Source organism: Salvelinus alpinus, chromosome 12 (genome assembly GCF_045679555.1).
Source record: "Salvelinus alpinus chromosome 12, SLU_Salpinus.1, whole genome shotgun sequence".
Classification (NCBI taxonomy): domain Eukaryota; kingdom Metazoa; phylum Chordata; class Actinopteri; order Salmoniformes; family Salmonidae; genus Salvelinus; species Salvelinus alpinus.
The window spans coordinates 29,882,267-29,907,448 of record NC_092097.1 but is presented as its reverse complement, the minus strand read 5'-3'; the positions used below and the strand labels follow the sequence as shown (position 1 = coordinate 29,907,448).

Here is a 25,182-nt window from a genome sequence, read left to right as displayed (position 1 = left end):
AGGAGGGGGCAAGACACTGGTTTTTACAATGAGAACTGTTGACACAGCAGTAACTGTCTGCTATGTTTTATAGATATCTTTCATACAAATCTTAACCTTTGTGAACTGTTCCTAAGATCTGTGATTCGTCATGTAAGTTGAGAGGGGTGTATCTTGGCTATAGAATATCTTTGTATTCTTCTGTAGGGACTCTCAAAATTCATTATAGATAGTGAATTGTTGAAAGTCAAAGGCTAAAGCTTAAAGCTCATTAAAGATGAAGTTTAAGTATAACTCTGACTGGTGTGTAGTTTGTAACTCTCCTCATTTGGTAATACAGGAAAATGCCATCACACCCATTCCTACACAGCAATATAAGTCAGTCACATGATATATAATGATAGCATCCTGCTTGGTTGCTCATTTAGTATTTCTCCAACTCACTCCTTTACCAGAGGAAATAAACAATATGTGCACTCATCACCAGGATGGACTATTAACGTAATGCTTCAGAGTAATTAAGATGTGCCAAACGCGGAGCCTGATTAGTCTATGATTGCTAGTCCTTTCTGATGGAGGAATATCCACCAGTGTCTTATCATAATATCCTCCTCAGCTTGTCATGATCCAAGACATATTGGATTGGAGTGGTTTGTGTGAATGTGTGCATTTGCGTGTGTGCGCATGTGTGTAGTTATAACGGCCCTGGAATGAAGATGAATGAATAATCTTAATCTCTTTCATGGAGAGAAGCTAGCATGACCTCTGCCATCTCCCTGTCTGTATCGTTTTGGGACCGGAGAAAATAATTCCTGCCTATTGTGACTGCAATTAGCACTGTCATCTCAATTAGGCCCCAGCTCTGTGGTCATTGTGCAGAAATGGACAGGCTGAAAATAGGCACACAAATGAGACCTTTTCAGCATTGATTAATGTAAGAAAGAGACAAAGAAAGCAGTCTACAGGACACCAGTCAGTCACCTCTATCATGTGATCTCATTATGTAAACCCATGAATCCAAAGCATGTGCATCGTCCTATTGTGACAGGTGTGTGATGTAGGAGATCATTCCAGGTTATATATAGGCTACTGCTTTCACATTGGATTTACATATTTAGCCTGTAAAAAAGTGGGCAATGTTTATATGATCCTCTTACAACAGGCCCATTTTTACCACATTCTTGCCAGCATACACCTTTATACCTCCTGTTTGCAAGCCGGAGACGAGTGGTAGTAGTGATGTGCAGATGTGGGTGGGCTCTATTTTAATAAATCCATTGAGAATATACACCACCATCAAATCAGTTAGTTATTTGTTTAGGCAGATCCTAAGAAACATAAGCCTAATAAAATGTATTTTCAAAAGAATAGCATATATTTTTGTTTAACTTTTACTTGGTACTCATCCCGGATCCGGGAGCACCCCCCACAGTAAAAAAGCTGACTAGCATAGCCTAGCATAGCGTCACAAGTAAATACTAGCATCTAAATATCATTAAATCACAAGTCCAAGACACCAGATGAAAGATACAGATCTTGTGAATCCAGCCATCATTTCTGATTTTTAAAATGTTTTACAGGGAAGACACAATATGTAAATCTATTAGCTAACCACGATAGCAAAAGACAAAACTTTTTTTTCTCCACCATTTTTTTCCTGCATGGGCAGCTATCACAATTTCGACTAAATAAAGATATATATAGCCACTAACCAAGAAACAACTTCATAAGATGACAGTCTGATAACATATTTATGGTATAGCATATGTTTTTTTAGAAAAATGTGCATATTTCAGGTATAAATCACTGTTCTACATTGCAGCTGCAATCTGAAATAGCGTTGGAAGCAGCCGGAATAATTACAGAGACCGACGTCAATTACCAAAATACTCATCCTAAAACATTTCTGAAAAATACACAGCATACAGCAAATGAAAGCCCAACATCTTGTGAATCCAGCCATCATTTCTGATTTTTAAAATGTTTTACAGGGAAGACACAATATGTAAATCTATTAGCTAACCACGTTAGCAAAAGACACCACTTTTTTTACTCCACCAGTTTTTTACTCCATCAGTAGCTATCACTAATTCGACTAAATAAAGATATATATAGCCACTAACCAAGAAACAACTTCATAAGATAACAGTCTGATAACATATTTATGGTATAGCATATGTTTTTTTAGAAAAATGTGAATTTTTCAGGTATAAATCACAGTTTACCATTGCAGCCACTATCACAAAACTCACCCAAAGCGACTAGAATAACTACAGAGAGCAACGTGTATTACCTAATTACTCATCTTAAAACATTTCTGAAAAATACACAGCGTACAGCAAATGAAAGCCCAACATCTTGTGAATCCAGACAATATTTAAGATTTTCTAAGTGTTTTACAGCGAAAACACAATATATCATTATATTAGCATACCACATGAGCTAACATCACCCCAGCATTGATTCAAGGCAAAAAGCGCGATAACGTTATCACCACCAAAATATATTAATTTTTTCACTAACCTTCTCAGAATTCTTCAGATGACAGTCCTGTAACATCATATTACACAATGCATATAGAGTTTGTTCGAAAATGTGCATATTTAGCATCACAAATCGTGGTTACGCTATGTAATCAGTCAAAACATGGCATGCATTCTGGCCGGCGCCATCTTGGAAGGGCACCTAAGTTTACGATTATTTATCGATTAGATTGACTAAAAAAATACAGGTTGGACAGCTAATGAAAGATGCATTGGTTATTAATGCAACCGCTGATTTAGATTTTTAAAATTAACGTTACTAGACATACAGTGTGCGTTGCAGCCAGACTAGTGCCGCAATAATGGCCGAAAAATGCGTTTACATTTTTCCACATAAATACGGAATAAAATCATAAATAGCTCTTACTTTTGGACGAGCTTCCATCAGAATCTTGGGCAAGGTGTCCTTTTGTCCAAAATAATCGTTGCTTTGTTGTAAAACGTCCACTTCAACTTCGGAACTAGCAGCTAACAGTAGCTACGTGGCACACACATGTCCAAATCCTCAAACGCAATACTACGAAAATAGCAATATACTCGCATAAACTGATATAAATCGGTTTCAAATAACTTCGTTATGATGTTTCTAACACCTATACCGAATTAAATTACAGACGGACATATCTAAGGCCGATAACTGAGCGTTTCAAAATGCTATCCTGGGGTCTTGCGTTGCGTAATGGCGGAAGTCGAAAAGAGAGCGCACCTCGTTCCTTGCCCTTTTATAAGCTCTGAAAAATACGTAGAAACACCATTCCACTTCTCATTGGTTACTGACATCCAGGGGAAGGCGGGTGCAGTTCATTTCGATCCATAGGGCACACACAGAGCTTTAAACTGATCTGAGATCAGAGCCTAGTTCAGACCTTCGCATGTCCTGTCATGATTTTCGCTGTAGAAAGAGTTCTGGTTCACCCACAGACATAATTCAAACGGTTTTAGAAACTAGAGATTGTTTTCTATCCAATAGTAATAATAATATGCATATTGTACGAGCAAGAATTGAGTATGAGGCAGTTTAATTTGGAGACGATATTTTCCAAAGTGGAAACAGCACCCCCTGTATTGAGAAAAGGTTAATTAGGTCTATGTTAAGGGTCTGTGCTGCCATGGAGTTTAGAGTATAGTGCGTGCCAATGCCGCCTCAGCATTATGGCTGCCTTTCATACTAAGCCATAGGCAGAACTTAACAGAACTTAACCTAAATGATTACTAAGTCGTTAGGCGGACATAAAAATGTCAGCTTTGATATCGGCGATACCTTTCAGATATAAGGAAAAGGCGGGAAAAAGTTAGCGGTATGGTAAAGTTGGCGGAAAAACGTCTTGGTATGAAAGGAATAGTCACCTACATTGATGAACCAGCAAAAACTTCCACTTCCGGCGCCGACAGAGTTGGCCGCCTCGCTTCGCGTTCCTAGGAAACTATGCAGTATTTTGGTTTTTTACGTGTTATTTCTTACATTGGTACCCCAGGTATTCTTAGGTTTTATTACATACAGTCGGGAGTAACTACTGAATATAAGAGCAACGTCAACTCACCATCATTACGACCAGGAATATGACTTTCCCGAAGCGGATCCTGTGTTTTGCCTTCCACCCAGGACAATGGATCTGATCCCAGCCGGCGAACCTAAACAACACCGTAAAAGGGGCAAACGAAGCGGTCTTCTGGTCAGGCTCCGGAGACGGGCACATCGCGCACCACTCCCTAGCATACTACTCGCCAATGTCCAGTCTCTTGACAACAAGGTTGATGAAATCCGAGCAAGGGTTGCCTTCCAGAAAGACATCAGAGACTGTAACGTTCTTTGCTTCACGGAAACATGGCTCACTCGAGAGACGCTATCGGAGTCGGTGTAGACAGCTGGTTTCTTCACGCATCGCACCGATAGAAACAAGCATCTTTCTGGTAAGAAGAGGGGCGGGGGGGTATGCCTTATGATTAACGAGACGTGGTGTGATCATAACAACATACAGGAACTCAAGTCCTTCTGCTCACCTGACTTAGAATTCCTCACAATCAAATGTCGACCGCATTATCTACCAAGGGAATTCTCTTCGATTATAATCACAGCCATATATATTCCCCCCCAAGCAGACACATCGATGGCCCTGAACAAACTTTATTTGACTCTATGTAAACTGGAAACCACATATCCTGAGGCTGCTAGGGGGCAGAATTTTTATGTTTGGAAAAATAACGTTCCCATTGTAAGCTGCCTATTTCTCAGGTGCAGATGCTAGAATATGCATATAATTGACAGAGTAAGATAGAAAACACTCTAAAGTTTCCAAAACTGTCAAAATATTGTCTGTGAGTATAACAGAACTGATTTTGCAGGCGAAAACCTGAGGAAATCCAACCCGGAAGTGACTTCTATTTTGAAAGATCACTGTTCCATTGCCTGCCTTTCGTCCATTTAAAGGGATATCAACCAGATTCCCTTTCCTGTGGCTTCCTCAGGGTGTGAACAGTCTTTAGACATAGTTTCAAGCTTTTATTTTGAAAAATGAGTGACATTTATCAAAACGCGAATTTGGCGCTCTGAAATTCAGCGGTTGTTTACGAAAATGATCCCGCTAAAGGGATCCGTGTGTCAAGAAGTTAACAAGGCTAATCTGAAAACAAGACTCCCTAAATTCTATCAGCATATCGATTGCGCAACCAGGGCTGGTAAAACCCTGGATCATTGTTATTCTAACCAGGATGTCGCATATAAGGCCCTCCCCCGCCCTCCTTTCGGAAAAGCTGACCACGACTCCATTTTGTTGATTCCAGCCTACAAACAGAAACTAAAACAAGAAGCTCCCGCAGTCAGGTCTGTTCAACGCTGGTCCGACCAATCTGATTCCATGCTTCAAGACTGCTTCGATCACGTGGATTGGGATCTGTTCCGCATTGCGTCCAACAACAACATTGACGAATACGCTGATTCGGTGAGCGAGTTCATTAGAAAGTGCATCGGCGATGTCGTACCCACAACAACTATTAAAACATTCCCAAACCAGAAACCGTGGATAGATGGCAGCATTCGCGCGAAATTGAATGCGCGAACCACTGCTTTTAACCAGGGCAAGGTGACCGGAAACATGACCAAATACAAACAGTGTAGCTATTCCCTCCGCAAGGCAATCAAACAAGCTAAGCATCAGTATAGAGACAAAGTAGAGTTGCAATTCAACGGCTCAGACACAAGAGGTATGTGGCAGGGTCTACAGTCAATCACGGATTACAAAAAGAAAACCAGCCCCGTCGCAGACCAGGATGTCTTGCTCCCAGACAGACTAAATAACTTCTTTGCTCGCTTTGAGGACTATACAGTGCCACTGACACGGACCGCTACCAAAACCTGCGGACTCTCCTTCATTGCAGCCGACGTGAGTAAAACATTTAAACGTGTTAACCCTCGCAAGGCTGCAGGCCCAGAAGGCATCCCCAGCCGCGTCCTCAGAGCATGCGCAGACCAGCTGGCTGGTGTGTTTACGGACATATTCAATCAAACCTTATCTCAGTCTGCTGTTCCCACATGCTTCAAGAGGGCCACCATTGTTCCTGTTCCCAAGAAAGCTAAGGTAACTGAGCTAAACGACTACCGCCCCGTAGCACTCACTTCCGTCATCATGAAGTGCTTTGAGAGACTAGTCAAGGACCATATCACCTCCACTCTACCTGACACCCTAGACCCACTCCAATTTGCTTACCGCCCCAATAGGTCCACAGACGACGCAATCGCAACCACACTGCACACTGCCCTAACTGATCTGGACAAGAGGAATACCTATGTGAGAATGCTGTTCATCGACTACAGATCAGCATTTAACACCATAGTACCCTCCAAACTCGTCATCAAGCTCGAGACCCTGGGTCTCGACCCCGCCCTGTGCAACTGGGTACTGGACTTCCTGACGGGCCGCCCCCCAGGTGGTGAGGGTAGGTAACAACATCTCCACCCCGCTGATCCTCAACACTGGGGCCCCACAAGGGTGCGTTCTGAGCCCTCTCCTGTACTCCCTGTTCACCCACGACTGCGTGGCCATGCACGCCTCCAACTCAATCATCAAGTTTGCGGACGACACTACAGTGGTAGACTTGATTACCAACAACGACGAGACGGCCTACAGGGAGGAGGTGAGGGCCCTTGGAGTGTGGTGTCAGGAAAATAACCTCACACTCAACGTCAACAAAACAAAGGAGATGATTGTGGACTTCAGGAAACAGCAGAGGGAGCACCCCCCTATCCACATCGACGGGACAGTAGTGGAGAGGGTAGTAAGTTTTAAGTTCCTCGGCGTACACATCACGGACAAACTGAATTGGTCCACCCACACAGACAGCGTTGTGAAGAAGGCGCAGCAGCGCCTCTTCAACCTCAGGAGGCTGAAGAAATTCACTCACAAACTTCTACAGATGCACAATCGAGAGCATCCTGTCGGGCTGTATCACCGCCTGGTACGGCAACTGCTCCGCCCACAACCGTAAGGCTCTCCAGAGGGTAGTGAGGTCTGCACAACGCATCACTGGGGGCAAACTACTTGCCCTCCAGGACACCTACACCACCCGATGTCACAGGAAGGCCATAAAGATCATCAAGGACAACAACCACCCGAGCCACTGCCTGTTCACCCCGCTATCATCCAGAAGGCAAAGTCAGTACAGGTGCATCAAAGCAGGGACCGAGAGACTGAAAAACAGCTTCTATCTCAAGGCCATCAGACTGTTAAACAGCCACCACTAACATCGAGTGGCTGCTGCCAACATACTGACTCAACTCCAGCTCACTTTAATAATGGAAATTGATAAAAAAATGTATCACTAGCCACTTTAAACAATGCCACTTAATATAATGTATATGTATATACTGTGTATAAGGTAGTAGTTGTGGAATTGTTAGGTTAGATTACTCGTTGGTTATTACGGCATCGTTGGAACTAGAAGCACAAGCATTTCGCTACACTCGCATTAACATCTGCTAACCATGTGTATGTGACAAATAAAGTTTGATTTGATTTGATTTGAAAAAGTTATCTCTTGTATGGAATAATTTTCCAACAGCCTTGGAGAGGTTAATTCATTAAGGAACAATGGAGGATTAATCTCCTGTCAGTGTCCCAGGAGGGTAACAGGACACCCTGGTCCAGCCTCTCATCTCCCCTGCTGGGTTCACACCCCAAACAAACCCCATCTACACATCACACTGAGTTATGGACCATCTTATCACAGGGGACCACAGTGCAATAAACACACATGGTCTCTGAGCCCCTCACACAAGTCCCACATCCTTCAGATCTGTCCATCTCTTACCAAGCTCATTATCAGGTCCAGTGTATCTGAGCCTGTCTGTAATATGCAGAGAGACCATTTCTATATGAGAGGTGTTCTGACTCTGGGGTTCTTTACGACATTAATAAGCTGACAAACATCCCATTTACCAGCCAGCAAGTCCATACACAGCAAACCCATCATTTCTAAAAAGGGCATATTGGGCTGTGATATTCATTATGCCTGAGTTTTTCTATGAAAGGGGTAATCCTAAACCTTCTCAATGAGAGGGAGAAGATGAGGATCAGTGGGTCCATGGAGGTATTATATATGTGTTGTACAGGTAGAGTGGTTATGTTCTACCAGTTGCTGAACTAAGAAATAATTGGTCTATTTAGTATACCCCCCAGGAAGACACTTCCGACAAAACATGACTACGTTCACCCGCAAACACCTGGTAATAAGTAATGACAAAGCTCTCAAATTGAAGCAGACCATGCTTTGGAAAGTGTTTTAGATAACATTTGCCTATATTAGTTGCTAAATTGGGCCAACTGTGATTATTAGCTATAGAATCAAGGTCTTGTTCTTAAAATGGTTTCAGATCGAAGAGAGGAAAAGAGAGGAGAAGAGAGGAGAGGAAACAAGAGGAGAGGAGTGTTTAAAAGAGTAACTATCATGATTCTGGCCGCCATTTTGACAGTTTTCTAGCTCTTTTTGCCCCTAGCGGTTCAACTCTACCATTGAAATCGTGATGTAGAGGCACTTTGAGAAGGTGCCTCTATGTCCTCTCAAGGGAGGGGTTCGGCATGAAATACACTCCCTTCTAGATGTGCTGGTTAGTACCACCTCCAAGCTTACTATAAAAGCAGGTGACAGCACGCCTTATTTGGCAATGGTCTTGGTAAGTGGAGTTTGTCAATATGTGACAGACCGGCTCAAATTGGTCTTATGTAGCAAAATGCGAAATTAATTCTGTTTTGAAAGTTGATAAACTTGTAAACTCACTTTTGAGAAAATGGCCTTTGAATAGTTTGATACCTAGTGAAGAGTTCTTCTTTGTCTACACCCATTCAGCATCGTTCACATCCTCTTAAACGTCAGACCCACCCATCTCGTTTCGCTCTTGGAGCGTTCAGAGCGCACACTTGACGCTCTGGCCGATGATTTGTTTACCTCTGGATAACATGAAAACAGCCTAACCAGCTCTGTTGGCAACAATTTCATTACGCTTTTTTGCCAACATTTACTGACACCAGCCATATTCAATGAGTGTTGTGTGTTTGTAAATTCATCAGTTATTCTTCGCTCTGGCACACTCAGACTGAATTTACGAACGCACCCGAAATGGTTACTTGTATAGTGGAGTCTTTTGTTAAGACTAAAAAATTTACCTAGCTAGGTAAACAACGTGTAAGATCACATACGTCACGCAACGTTAGCTAGCAAGCCAGCCAGCTAATGTTAGCTAGTTAAACAACAATGAAGATAGTGCCAAATCATGTCGTTACTAACCTGCATGAATCTGCTGGGAGCTAACCAACCAGGTTCAATGTTAGCTAGCTAACATTAGGCTCTAACTAGCCAAGCAAACGGCTCTGGGATACGAATAATAACATCATACATGTAACGTTAGCTAGGGAGCCAGACAGCTAAAGTTAGCTAGCTAACAGTACACTTTAGCTTAAGACATGTAGCTAGCTAGCTAGGTAAACAATGAACCTAGCTCGGTAAACAACGTGTAAGATCATACAAGTCACGTAACGTTAACTAGTTAAACAACAATGAACATTGTGCCAACTCAAGACGTTACTACGCCTCGCATGAATCTGCTGGTAGTGGTAGCTAACCAACCGGGTCCATTGTTAGCTAGCTAACATTAGGCTCTAACTAGTCAAGCAAACGGCTCTGAGATACGAATAATAACATCATACACGTAACACTAGATAGCGAGCCAGTCAGCTAACCTCAGCTAGCTAGCTAACAGTACGCTTTAGCTTGAAATGAAACCACTTTGTCAAAATTAGAAATATGTTACATCTGAAAACGTAGCTAGCTAGACTATCTTACCCGTATACATCATCATGCACCATGGTTGCCCTTAGTTTGAAGATGTAATCCGTAGACAGGTGTTTTCGCCATCTCTTTAGCTATCATACTATAATTCCACTGATTTCAAAACTTGATCCTCCAGAAAGTGGAGATCAACATGTATGCAGCTCCACGACACGATACATATTTTTTTTAAAGTCACGTTGGACAGGATTACCAACACAGACTGACCAGCTCAAATAGACAGAAGCCCTCTGTATGGAAGACCAATCAGAACTCCTCTCTCGGCATGTCACCCAATCATGGCTAGTGGGAAAGTTGCTGACCAACTAGGCTCGTAATTTAACAATTGTATTCTTATTTACAGATGGCATACAAGTTTGTTATTAAGGCACATGAAAGTTCACATGTTCCAGAAGGAATTTCTGTGAAAAAACATATATTTAAAAAAAAGTTTTTTTGTTGTAGAATTTTACCCCCTTTTTCTCCCCAATTTCGTGGCATCCAATTGTTAGTAGTTACTATCTTGTCTCATCGCTACAACTCCCGTACGGGCTCGGGAGAGACGAAGGTCGAGAGCCATGCGTCCTCCGAAACACAAACCAACCAAGCCGCACTGCTTCTTAACACAACGCGCATCCAACCCGGAAGCCAGCCGTCGGAGTAAACACCGTGCACCTAGCCCGGCCAGCCCAAAAAACACTTTTTGATTTAAAAAAAAGTTTACATTCAAATGGCTCTCCTGTGAAGTAGTGACCCACGACATACGCCTAGTTTCTTGAAACGAGTCACATATATTTTGCATGATGCTTCCTTGACTCGACTACTGACATTACACACAATTCTAAAGGCAATAAGGCACAATAAGGCACATTATGACCAAACTCAACGTTTTTGCTTACCGTTTCATACACATCTATGTGCTTTTACGAAAGAAAAAAAAACATGTAGGCTATGAGGATCATACCTTTAGATTCATAGCTACCTCTATCATAACAAGAAATAGATGACAATGGTAGTCATGTCAATTTACTGTATTTTTTACCAACCACTATGACTGATTGGTGGCGCAGTCTGCTAAGATAGTTCAATGGTTGTGAATTCTAACACCACATGGGGTAGATATATTTATTTTTCAAATCCTTTATTTACAATATTCATCCCATGCCCACACACTTCTAATTCTGAAAAGTGATAGCATACCTGTGAGTGGGGTTTCCCTGGTAGTAGTTGTAGGTTATATAGCACCCATATAGTACCCAAGACCAATCTGTGAGTTCATTTTAACCATTGGAAAAAGAGCTACTGCGTAAATACTGCAATGCGGGTTCCCAACACAATACCGTAATAAATGTGAATTCACATTTCAAAGATTTTTCTTGTGCAGCATAGGAGATTCAAATTTACAGCGCAAGTGGCAATAGAGTCAGAGTCGTATTTGCTCCTGATGCACATAGATATATTATCAGAGCATGCCAGTCGACTTCTGGTAACTATACTATAGTGAGAAAGTGTTGGGATCAGGAATAACTACATTTATCCACCCCCAAAATGAATAGTTATGAGCAATTCCCCCCACCCACAACTTTAACAGTTGAAGGGGTTGGGCAAAGGCTAAATAAGAGGTTGAGAGTTACACTATAAAGAATGAGAGCAGAAGATAATTAGAGACAGACAAGACTGAGGCAAGCTGGGAGTTTGGAGAGGGGTTATAACAACACAATCATATGTAGGCCTAATTGTATAACAATTACATAGAAAATGTAGCAATTGTTCTGTAATTATACAGCAATTATAAATAAATTACATTCAGTAGGACTAAATTATACTGTAGCCATTTCTGTAATACTTCTGGAGGGTAATGATGATGTCATATAGACCCAGACCTCAGTTCAGCTCAACAAGCTCTCTGAGAACAGACTATTGTTCATCAAAGACAGATTAAGCTTATTTGGTGCTCTTCACTGCATGATCCCATAGTTTCGAAGTTGGAGCTAGGAATAGGAGGAAAACGTAATGTTCCATAACTACCCTCGACATGGTAAATATTATCTCCTGAGTTTGTGCTCTAAAATTAAACACCCAGTTGGGCTAACAATTTCTCACAATCTATCTTCTGTGAATAAGCATGCACAGTCTGCAATGTTCACGGTGTTAAAATAAATACCTTACTCGCGCAATGAAACGAATGGAGGACATGCAAAAGCACATCCTCCTCACACGGGCACACTTGGTGAAACATTTCCCCTGAGGTACAGTAGTAAGACCTGCAGAGAATACTAATCATCTCATTGGGGTGGCAGGTAGCCTAGTGGTTAGAGCGTTGGGCCAGTAACAGAAAGGTTGCTAGATCGAATCCCAGAGCTGCCAAGGTAAATATCTGTCATTCAGCCCCTGAACAAGGCAGTTAAACCCACTGTTCCTAGGCTGTCAATGTAAATAATAATTTGTTCTTAATTGACTTGCCTAGTTAAATAAAAAAATAACAATTGACAAAGAGATTTTAAAAAACAACACCTATTGTGTCTACTTGTATCCTTATTTATGTCCCTTGTGATTTATGAAATAAGCAGTTATTTACATAGCAGTGATCGTCAGATCATCATCATATGTAAAGAGCACATGATTTGTATTGTCATTTCTCTAGAGGGAGGTTGAGCACACAGTACTGCAGTGATGTGTGTACAGTACAGTACAGTACAAGTACAGCCACCCCTCAAGCCCACCCATCCAAGGCAGTGTGTTTGAGTCATAGGCTGGCTGGCCACACACAGGAAGGTCTGTGTGGAGTTTGATTTCCAGGGCTGGTCTGTCAGACACAGGAAGGTCTGTGTGGAGTTTGATTTCCAGGGCTGGTCTGTCAGACACAGGAAGGTCTGTGTGGAGTTTGATTTCCAGGGCTGGTCTGTCAGACACAGGAAGGTCTGTGTGGAGTTTGATTTCCAGGGCTGGTCTGTCAGACACAGGAAGGTCTGTGTGGAGTTTGATTTCCAGGGCTGGTCTGTCAGACACAGGAAGGTCTGTGTGGAGTTTGATTTCCAGGGCTGGTCTGTCAGACACAGGAAGGTCTGTGTGGAGTTTGATTTCCAGGGCTGGTCTGTCAGACACAGGAAGGTCTGTGTGGAGTTTGATTTCCAGGGCTGGTCTATCAGACACGGCTCAGCACCACTGATTGAGCCGTCTCTCATTATGAGAACAAACAACAAGCCAGTCTGGATCTCTCTCTAAAGAGGAGGATGAATTTCTGCTTTACTGGTGAATCCAGAGTGATTATTATCCCAAATATAGGAGCATAATGTGCAGCATCTGTAAACCACCCCCCAAAACACACACACACCTTCTGTATTACAGAACTGTGCTGACCCACTGTGTAAACTGTTTGATATAGAAAGTGCATGCTTCAACAAGATCTGCTGGGGGACTGACAGATTGATTATTGAAGCAATTTAGATTTAGTGTTTAAGTGAAAAATACTCAGGTCATGATGTCATAACAGAGTACACCAGACAAACTCCCACACCACCAGAAGTCCACACTATTTGACTGGGCCAAGCAAAGAGAGAAAGAAAGAGAGCGAGAAAAAGAGAGCGAGAGAGAGCGAGAGAGAGAGAGAGAGAGAGAGAGAAAGACAGATGAAGAGAGATGAGGGGGCAGGGAGAGAGAGAGGTGAAGGAGGAAGGAGAGAGGGAGAGTAAACTCAGAGTAAACTGTTAGTGAACTGAACTCAGTTGGGTTTTCTGAAGTCTATTGATTGAACAAATCCAAAATATTTTGTCATCCACATATTCAATTCTACCAATGAACACCATTTTGTCTCAATTCGGGGGGGGGTACAAATAAATTCAAAGCTGTGAACAACACTAACTGTCTATGTCATCAACAGACTGGCACTGCACTCCTCAGTGACCGATGGCAGAGACTAAACATGGTAATCAGTTCTGAACCCACCCAGACATCATTACATGAATGGACAGAACAAAGGAAAGATAATAACCCCCATAATACAGGGCATCTGATAAACGAAAGGTGTGTACTTTATGAGGAAGAGCGGTTAGAGACACAGCCTCTGTGAGCCCTTGTTTCCTCATACCCTCTGTGTCTCCTCCTCTCAGACGAGCCATCTCAGTCTACACCTACACCTCCAGCCCACACAGTCTTATCCGCACGCACGCACGCACGCACGCACGCACGCACACACACACACACACACCCCACTGCTTCTCTTAAAAGTATTTGTGAAAAGACAAAGTCAATATCACCGCTGTGCTAACCTAAAGGCCCTGTCAAGTTTAAAAGAGTAATGGCGGGTCTAAAAAAACATCTCACTTGAAGAAACATACTCACAGTGACAGAACAATTCCAGGGGCTGTTGGGTGGGATCAACACGGTGGGGCACAAAATATCTGCCGCCACATCCTGGCTGTCTGTTGGTTCTTTATATCTCACACACAGCCTTACCTTTGGATAGACTAGAGCTGTAGAGCTAAATCTCTACAAACTCAATCTAGCTGAAGTAATTCAAACAAACCTCTTAGTGGAACAAGCTGTTCAATGCTTTTGTCTCTCTTTCCTTTACTGGCCATCCACTGTCTTATTTTCTTGCTATGAATGAAACTAGCTAAAACGCATCTGTGGTTGGGTAGGTTGAATGAGAACTTAAAAGATATTTGGTGTTAGTGAAACTAGCCCATTACATCCCATACGGGGGAGAACACACCTGGTTGGTCAATGTCAGGGGTTGTATGGAAGGAAGAGGGGCTTAGAGTACCTGAAATATCCGTCCCTCTGTCCTGATCCAAGGACTCCTCTGTCACCGGTGTCTTGGCCGCTATCTGTGTGACGAGCTCGGGCACAACGAAGCCAGTGTGGTGGAAGCCGCTCTGGGAGGACAGCGGAGCAATGTAGTGCGTTAGGTCCCCTGTATTGATCTCAATGAATGGCCAGGCATGGAGTTGCCTCTCCTGTGGGTGAGAGAGAGCGAGACAGAGAGACAGAGAAAGAGAGTTCAAACTGCATGTTTCATTCCCATTGGCAAGAGGCAGTCTATTTTGTCAGATCTGCCCTCCACTCCTGAGCTTTTCTAAGGCTCAGCCGTTCTGTATCCAAAAAGCACTTCTCAACAATGTAGGGTGAGTTATTCTAAAGAAAGACTACGTACTTCTCTAAAGACGGCTGCTGTTGAACAGAAAGACTTGTCAGCTTGACCATGTACCACATCACTAAGCCCTGCGTTTCTCCCATAACAATAAACAGAGCTGTGAACCATTAAACTGATTTTAAGCTAATTTCTCTCCTCTCCCACTCTAGAGTGCAACACAAAACAGTCTTGAAAGAGACTCTTTCCAGGAGTAGAAGATTGCCCCCTCCTTTAAACATTTACTTCACTCTCTGCTCATTAATGTTTAAAGCTAGGCAGTTTGCTTATCCAGCACACCCTGATTAGAACAAGGCTGTGTGAGAGATGAGCGCACATGCACGCACACACACTACATTTAATGAGCCAATCTCTTTTGTCTGGAACAAAGACATCAGGAAGACACCCTTTTTTTTAAATTACAGGACTAATAAAAAAACAAAAACAAGTTACACAGCATCAATATGCTGTATAACCTCATACACTGTAGTGAGGTAGTCAACATGAGGATTGATATATACCGATATTCCACAAGTGCTATGATCCATACTGTATAGCAGCACATATTGACCTTTGATGGAGGATAAGTCTCAGCAAATGGAATCATCCTTAGAGCAGGGGCAAATTGCTGCCTTAGAGTGACAACCTCTAGACAAATTTAGAAGAACTTTACCCTTCCAAAGAAAGCAGCACATTAGGTTTCTCAAGGCAACCTATTTTGTTGTCCTTGAATTCCTAAAACCCAATGATCACCATGTTTCTGCAGGTTTAAAATCAGAGCCGTTAGCTTCTCACATTCCCACTACTGCTACATCGGGGCTCAACTATACTGTTATGTGAAAGAGTCCATTCCAATGAGAAGCTAAGTGTGTTATGCAGATGGGCAGAAGGCATCAGACAAGAAGAGAAGATCAGAGAGGAGTGACATGATGAAACGCTCCCAGTGTGCTGACATAACACTATTATACTGTATACAGTATGTGTGGTGCGTGAATAGGAATTCATGGCATGTGTGATATGTTCCTCCACATGCGAGGCACTAACATTCCATTTATATAGAGCCATATGTCTACATAGTCACTTTCCTAGGGTGAAGGGAGGCAGATCTGTGATGAAAGAGGAGTTTATACATTTAATTCCAAAACGCTATGTATGAAAATTGATATATATTAATAAATTTGCTTTTTTTTGTTTAAAGAACTTCTGAAATAGATTGGTGTGTTTTTTAAGTATCTAATTATGCCATGGGGTTGTTTAACGACAGACATGTATTTGTTTGAAACCTACCACTAGATGGTTTAATTTCAGAGAGAAACAATCACATTTCAATTTATATCCACCTCACTCTTAAAGAAAAAAGTAGCACTGCAAGGTTTTACACAGTTAAATGTGACAAATAATACAATTTGTAATGAAGAACTGTACAAATGATACATTTATTTTTTATAACAATATTTTAACAAATATATATTCAAGAGATGGAGGCAGTGGGTTGTGGAGGTGTGCTGTCCCTTCACTTTAGGAGACAAGAGGGAGAGAGAGGGGTGAAGGAGAGGGCTGGTGATACATAATTTTTTATTGGGCGAGGGTGGCAGTGTGAACGAGGGGATTGATTGGTTTTAAATTAGGGATGCACGATATTTCGGTGAACATATTGGAATCGGCCGATATTAGCTAAAAATGCCAACATCGGTATCGACCGATGTCTATTTTAACGCCGATGTGCAAAACCGATGTCAAAGCTGATGTGCATACCTATATAACGTAGGTACATGACGTAATGACGCCACGTAAAATGTTGCCCTACACGTGCAACACAGAATTCATAGCCTAGCCCACAATGTCTGCTGTGTGGATCGAGCAGTCAACAAGTCGAGCAGTCATTTGAAAGAACATTTCAGCGAGACAACTCAAAGGCGAAATCCGTTAAAGCCAAGATAATGGAATTCATTGCCCTTGACAATCAACCGTTCTCTGTCGTGGGTGATGTTGGCTTTCGCCGACTGGTCAAGCACCGGTACACACTAGCAAGTGCGCTATTTTTCAGATGTTGACCTACCGGAGTTACACAGTAATAGTGTCACTGCTATTAGCTTCAAGACATACATACTACGGAACGCCGTTTGGGTCTTTGCGTGTCAAAAAAGATACAGCAGCACTGTCAAATATGTACAAAAAAGTCTGCAAACAAGCAAACACCGGCCACGAACGATGTGTTTACAATTCCGCGTTGGAAATAAAGCCTCATTTCTTCAACCGCAACTTCTGGGGTAGCTAGCTTTAACTTGGTACCTAGCTAGCACCAATACAACCAGGCTGAAAACAATGACCAGTAGAAACTGCAGTCATTTGCATTATTCTTAGCAATGATTTAGGAATCCTTGTGAGTAAGTATTAGCTAGGTTGCCACTTGTTGTTCGCCTATTGAAATTGAACTTTAGTTCATGAAAATAATAGCTAGCCAGTTACTTAACTCTGTTGCCCAAAGATAACGTTATAAGCAGCCAGCTAGCTTAATCTGGCTAGTGACCCTCGACTGGACATGGTTATGTGATGTAAAGCTAGCCTCACACAATAATGCACTTTGGCACAATAATGGACTTTGCGGTTTGCCTTCAAAATAAAAGATGTCATTGACAGTGATGCAAAGGAATACAAATAGTAGAATTATGACATACTTTTATTAAAGTCCACTATTGTGGCTAATCCTTATTGTGGCTAGATTCACATAGATGGGTCCGAACACCATTAATCAAATAAAAACTGTCTTATAAATTAGGGTTATTTTAGATGATGACACCTAGCTATATAGTTAGCTAGCTAACTATAGCTACTGAAACAGATGTCATTTTGCTATGTTTTTGGGGAAAAACATTGTTTGCATCCATGAGCTAACTAGGATGTTTTTTTTAATGTCCAGCACTGTAGGTGCGCGAGACAACTTTACCAGCATCAATGAATCGTTGTAACATAAAATACAAGTAATAGTGTAATCAATATGTAATAACTACATAAAAAATGTATGAGCGCGTTAAATTATTATGTGACGTGCAGTCATATTCAGGTCCTGATTGGTCAACAAGCTTATTTGACACGTCAAATAGTGTTATCTACTGTTCATTGTTTTATTTTTTGACAAGCAAAGACCCAAACGGCGTTCCATAGAAATCCTGGTTGAGAATGAAATGACTGAACAAATGAACAACGAAACAGCACAGCAAGTAAGTGAAAGAAATAGGTTTTGATTATGTTTTTACTGGTAATGGGGACATACGTAAATGCCACCAAAATAACTTTTTGGTAAGTGTGGTGTGTGTGTAACCTTTATTTAACTAGGCAAGTCAGTTAATAACAAATTCTTATTTACAATGACGGCCTACCCCAGACGACGCTGGGCCAATTGTGCGTCACCCTATGGCGACGCATAGCCGGATGTGATACAGCCTGGATTCGAACCAGGGACTGTAGTGACGCCTCTTGCACTGAGATGCCATGCCTTTGACCGCTGCGTCCGTGTGTGTGTTAACTATTTAACTGTACTAGAATGATTAAAAGGCCGCAAAATGTTTTAATATCGGTTATCGGTATAGTTTTTTTTTGTTGGCAAGGAAAATATCGGATATCAGTACTGTAGGTGCTCGAGACAACTTTACCAGCATCAATGAATCGTTGTAACATAAAATACAAGTGATAGTGTAATCAAAAACTATACCAAGAATGTCATATCAGTGCATCACTAGTTTTAATCTTATCCTGGGTAAAGTACGTATGTAGTTAGCTAGTTCTGCTCCTCATGGTATGAATCACCTGCTATACATAAACCCCCCCAGCCCCCAGGGCTACTGCCAAATGCAAACTTTTATAGCGTGGGTCGGGTGAGGACACAAGGAGAAATGAGGGGCATTTCTCTTCAAACTTCAGCAACAGTCCTGTGGTATATGATAGATACTGTGGCATCACTGTAACAGGCAGAGGGAAGCGTTTACTAAGATTGATTTGACAGATAAAATAACATACTAGATAATACATATTAGCTACATTAGTGGTCTCTGATATCTCTAATAGCATTGCTCTGATAGAACAATCAAGAAGATTTCTTTCCCCAGGATGACATTAGTGTGCAGCTCAACAGCTCATTGAAACACACACTAGCAAAGCCAGTCACTGAAACACACAGCGGAGAAGCCAGTCACTGAAACACACACTAGCAAAGCCAGTCACTGAAACACACAGCGGAGAAGCCAGTCACTGAAACACACAGCGGAGAATCCAGTCACTGAAACACACACTAGCAAAGCCAGTCACTGAAACACACACCGGAGAAGCCAGTCACTGAAACACACACTAGCAAAGCCAGTCACTGAAACACACACTAGCAAAGCCAGTCACTGAAACACACACTAGCAAAGCCAGTCACTGAAACACACACTAGCAAAGCCAGTCACTGAAACACACACTAGCAAAGCCAGTCACTGAAACACACACCGGAGAAGCCAGTCACTGAAACACACACCGGAGAAGCCAGTCACTGAAACACACACCGGAGAAGCCAGTCACTGAAACACACACCGGAGAAGCCAGTCACTGAAACACACATCAGAGAAGCCAGTCCCTGTAAAATACTTGGGGATACAGTGGATTATGTTGATTACAATCTGATGGCATAATAATTTTTGACTCAACAAGTGATTATTTCCTGTGAATATAACCAGTAGAGAAGAATTTGCCACTATTGCAGGAGGTAATGGTTTGCTGAGACTCTCTGTTACAAACCGCTCTGCCGCTAGCATTATCCCGAGCCCGGTTATTGTCAAGCGGCTATTTAAAGCCTGATATGAATTACAGTCCATCTCACAAAAGTAGAAGTCATTCAAAAATCAAGGTGAATACAAATAAGGATGAATTCCATTGGTTTACCAATGGCAGGGACCAACACAGAGCAGAGGTGATTTGTAAAACCCTTAGAGGCATTTCGCAGATGTCACTACAAATCCTCTCTAAAGGCACCAATAGTGTTCAAATTATAGGACATATTTCCTGGACATATCAGGACTTGCTGTAGTGTCTGTGTGCTGGTGTTGTTGTGACTGATAAAGATGACATGAAAGCTGAGAGATATCTTCTATTGAGAAAGTAATTAACCTCCTAGACCTCCACAGCTTCAGGACACAACAGATGATCACACTAGCACACACACTGCCTTAACGGATGAACAGCTCCAATGGAATGCATCCATGAGAGAGACTGTGGATGGAAACGTGGTTTATGCTAGTAAAGTCATAACGTATAAAAAGAGATATCATGATAGCTGTGATGGAAACAGGAAGTTTCGGTACAATTCTATAAACGGTGACAGATAATATGTTCGTTCAACATAGTGGGATCTGTCGTTCCGCCCTTGCACAAGGCAGTTAACCCACTATTACCCGGTAGGCAGTCATTGTAAATAAATAAAATAAATAGGGGAGGGTCACGTAATTTGTAATTTATGATATTTCTATATTTCTCAGTGTTTTATAATGAGTTGCTTATTAGGCTATGCACTGAGTATACAAAACAATTACCTTTGTTTATGCTGCTCCATTCTATAGACTCAAATCTGCTCTTTCCATGAGAGGCTGACTAGGTGCATACAGGTGAAAGCTATGATCCCTTATTGATGTCACCTGTTAAATCCACTTCAAATCAGTGTAGATGAAGGGGAGGAGACAGGTTAATATTAGGAAGGTGTTCCTAATGTTTGGTATACTCAGTGTATATCCATGTGTGCCCGATGCTGCCCCTCATCTCTGATTCTCTGCTGGGCGTACAACATCAAGTGTACCTAAAAGGCCACATTATGGTTATGAATGTGTTTCTTCCTGTCATTTAGACAATGACTAGCCCAGTTAGCTCTAGTGTATGCTAACTTGCTACCTAGAAACTTCACTAACAGTAAATGCTACTTTATAGCCTTTTAGCTATTTTACACAGCATTCTACATTTTAAGAGAGAGCTTTTCAATTGTCATTTCTCCCCCTGTTTTCAGTCACAGGTGGGGACTGGATTAGGTGCGAGCAGTGGAGGTGGTGGGCTAATTTTACTGGGGATAGCTTTATGTGACTTACAGGTACAAATTAGAATTGTGCAATAGCATAGCATAAGAGAGTTGCCACATCAATGTTACACTGAGTTTTAACATGTTCTCAGCTATCCACTTTGTTTTAATTATTATTATGGGTATAGGGGAAGGTCACTTGTTTTTTTCTTCTTCAACAGTTCAGGGAGGGTTTAGGTAAAAATAGATTTGCTGAAGTGAGGGCCATCCATTTTCATTTCAGAGAGGTCAGATTTCCTCCATGTAACCGTTATTTTAAATAACGTTCACCCCCTAACCACTTAATCATTAAGAAAGAGCTTGTGAATAATGGATGGTAAACAGTGGCCGTTAGATTTACGGCTCATCGGCGCCCCGCCTGTTCCATTTGTCACCCACACTGATCCTGCCCTCTGCCACACCATAATTACTCCCTGATTTAACACCCACACTGATCCTGCCCTCTGCCACACCATAATTACTCCCTGATTTGTCACTCACACTGATCCTGCCCTCTGCCACACCATAATTACTCCCTGATTTAACACCCACACTGATCCTGCCCTCTGCCACACCATAATTACTCCCTGATTTAACACCCACACTGATCCTGCCCTCTGCCACACCATAATTACTCCCTGATTTGACAGCCACACTGATCCTGCCACACCATAATTACTCCCTGATTTGTCACTCACACTGATCCTGCCCTCTGCCACACCATAATTACTCCCTGATTTAACACCCACACTGATCCTGCCCTCTGCCACACCATAATTACTCCCTGATTTAACACTCACACTGATCCTGCCCTCTGCCACACCATAATTACTCCCTGATTTGACACCCACACTGATCCTGCCCTCTGCCACACCATAATTACTCCCTGATTTGACACCCACACTGATCCTGCCCTCTGCCACACCATAATTACTCCCTGATATAACACCCACACTGATCCTGCCCTCTGCCACACCATAATTACTCCCTGATTTAACACCCACACTGATCCTGCCCTCTGCCACACCATAATTACTCCCTGATTTAACACCCACACTGATCCTGCCCTCTGCCACACCATAATTACTCCCTGATTTGACACCCACACTGATCCTGCCCTCTGCCACACAATAATTACTCCCTGATTTGACACTCACACTGATCCTGCCCTCTGCCACACCATAATTACTCCCTGATTTGACACTCACACTGATCCTGCCCTCTGCCACACCATAATTACTCCCTGATTTGACACTCACACTGATCCTGCCCTCTGCCACACCATAATTACTCCCTGATTTGACACTCACACTGATCCTGCCCTCTGCCACACCATAATTACTCCCTGATTTGTCACTCACACTGATCCTGCCCTCTGCCACACCATAATTACTCCCTGATTTGTCACTCACACTGATCCTGCCCTCTGCCACACCATAATTACTCCCTGATTTGACACTCACACTGATCCTGCCCTCTGCCACACCATAATTACTCCCTGATTTGTCACCCACACTGATCCTGCCCTCTGCCACACCATAATTACTCCCTGATTTGACACTCACACTGATCCTGCCCTCTGCCACACCATAATTACTCCCTGATTTGACACTCACACTGATCCTGCCCTCTGCCACACCATAATTACTCCCTGATTTGACCCTCACACTGATCCTGCCCTCTGCCACACCCTAATTACTCCCTGATTTGACACTCACACTGATCCTGCCCTCTGCCACACCATAATTACTCCCTGATTTGACACTCACACTGATCCTGCCCTCTGCCACACCATAATTACTCCCTGATTTAACACCCACACTGATCCTGCCCTCTGCCACACCATAATTACTCCCTGATTTAACACCCACACTGATCCTGCCCTCTGCCACACCATAATTACTCCCTGATTTGACAGCCACACTGATCCTGCCCTCTGCCACGCCATAATTACTTCCTGATTTAACACCCACACTGATCCTGCCCTCTGCCACACCATAATTACTCCCTGATTTGACAGCCACACTGATCCTGCCCTCTGCCACACCATAATTACTCCCTGATTTAATACCCACACTGATCCTGCCCTCTGCCACACCATAATTACTCCCTGATTTAACACCCACACTGATCCTGCCCTCTGCCACACCATAATTACTCCCTGATTTGACACTCACACTGATCCTGCCCTCTGCCACACCATAATTACTCCCTGATTTGACACTCACACTGATCCTGCCCTCTGCCACACCATAATTACTCCCTGATTTGACAGCCACACTGATCCTGCCCTCTGCCACACCATAATTACTCCCTGATTTGTCACCCACACTGATCCTGCCCTCTGCCACACCATAATTACTCCCTGATTTGACACTCACACTGATCCTGCCCTCTGCCACACCATAATTACTCCCTGATTTGACAGCCACACTGATCCTGCCCTCTGCCACACCATAATTACTCCCTGATTTGTCACTCACACTGATCCTGCCCTCTGCCACACCATAATTACTCCCTGATTTGACAGCCACACTGATCCTGCCCTCTGCCACACCATAATTACTCCCTGATTTGTCACTCACACTGATCCTGCCCTCTGCCACACCATAATTACTCCCTGATTTGACACTCACACTGATCCTGCCCTCTGCCACACCATAATTACTCCCTGATTTAACACTCACACTGATCCTGCCCTCTGCCACACCATAATTACTCCCTGATTTGACACCCACACTGATCCTGCCCTCTGCCACACCATAATTACTCCCTGATTTGACACCCACACTGATCCTGCCCTCTGCCACACCATAATTACTCCCTGATTTAACACCCACACTGATCCTGCCCTCTGCCACACCATAATTACTCCCTGATTTAACACCCACACTGATCCTGCCCTCTGCCACACCATAATTACTCCCTGATTTGACACCCACACTGATCCTGCCCTCTGCCACACCATAATTACTCCCTGATTTGACACCCACACTGATCCTGCCCTCTGCCACACAATAATTACTCCCTGATTTGACACTCACACTGATCCTGCCCTCTGCCACACCATAATTACTCCCTGATTTGACACTCACACTGATCCTGCCCTCTGCCACACCATAATTACTCCCTGATTTGACACTCACACTGATCCTGCCCTCTGCCACACCATAATTACTCCCTGATTTGTCACTCACACTGATCCTGCCCTCTGCCACACCATAATTACTCCCTGATTTGTCACTCACACTGATCCTGCCCTCTGCCACACCATAATTACTCCCTGATTTGTCACTCACACTGATCCTGCCCTCTGCCACACCATAATTACTCCCTGATTTGACACTCACACTGATCCTGCCCTCTGCCACACCATAATTACTCCCTGATTTGTCACCCACACTGATCCTGCCCTCTGCCACACCATAATTACTCCCTGATTTGACACTCACACTGATCCTGCCCTCTGCCACACCATAATTACTCCCTGATTTGACACTCACACTGATCCTGCCCTCTGCCACACCATAATTACTCCCTGATTTGACCCTCACACTGATCCTGCCCTCTGCCACACCCTAATTACTCCCTGATTTGACACTCACACTGATCCTGCCCTCTGCCACACCATAATTACTCCCTGATTTGACACTCACACTGATCCTGCCCTCTGCCACACCATAATTACTCCCTGATTTAACACCCACACTGATCCTGCCCTCTGCCACACCATAATTACTCCCTGATTTAACACCCACACTGATCCTGCCCTCTGCCACACCATAATTACTCCCTGATTTGACACCCACACTGATCCTGCCCTCTGCCACACCATAATTACTCCCTGATTTGACACCCACACTGATCCTGCCCTCTGCCACACCATAATTACTCCCTGATTTGACACCCACACTGATCCTGCCCTCTGCCACACAATAATTACTCCCTGATTTGACACTCACACTGATCCTGCCCTCTGCCACACCATAATTACTCCCTGATTTGACACTCACACTGATCCTGCCCTCTGCCACACCATAATTACTCCCTGATTTGACACTCACACTGATCCTGCCCTCTGCCACACCATAATTACTCCCTGATTTGACACTCACACTGATCCTGCCCTCTGCCAC

The 25,182-nt window shown here is 43.0% G+C and overlaps 1 protein-coding gene across 1 annotated transcript in view; it reads right to left on the bottom strand.

Moving 5' to 3' along the window:
• Nucleotides 1–25,182, bottom strand: part of LOC139535848 (testis-expressed protein 264-like) — a 147,763-nt gene that overhangs the window by 6,284 nt on the left and 116,297 nt on the right. The window contains exon 3 of the mRNA XM_071335688.1: nt 14,605–14,797. Coding sequence (XP_071191789.1) covers nt 14,605–14,797 — 193 coding nt within the window. The remainder of the gene's footprint in view (nt 1–14,604; nt 14,798–25,182) is intronic.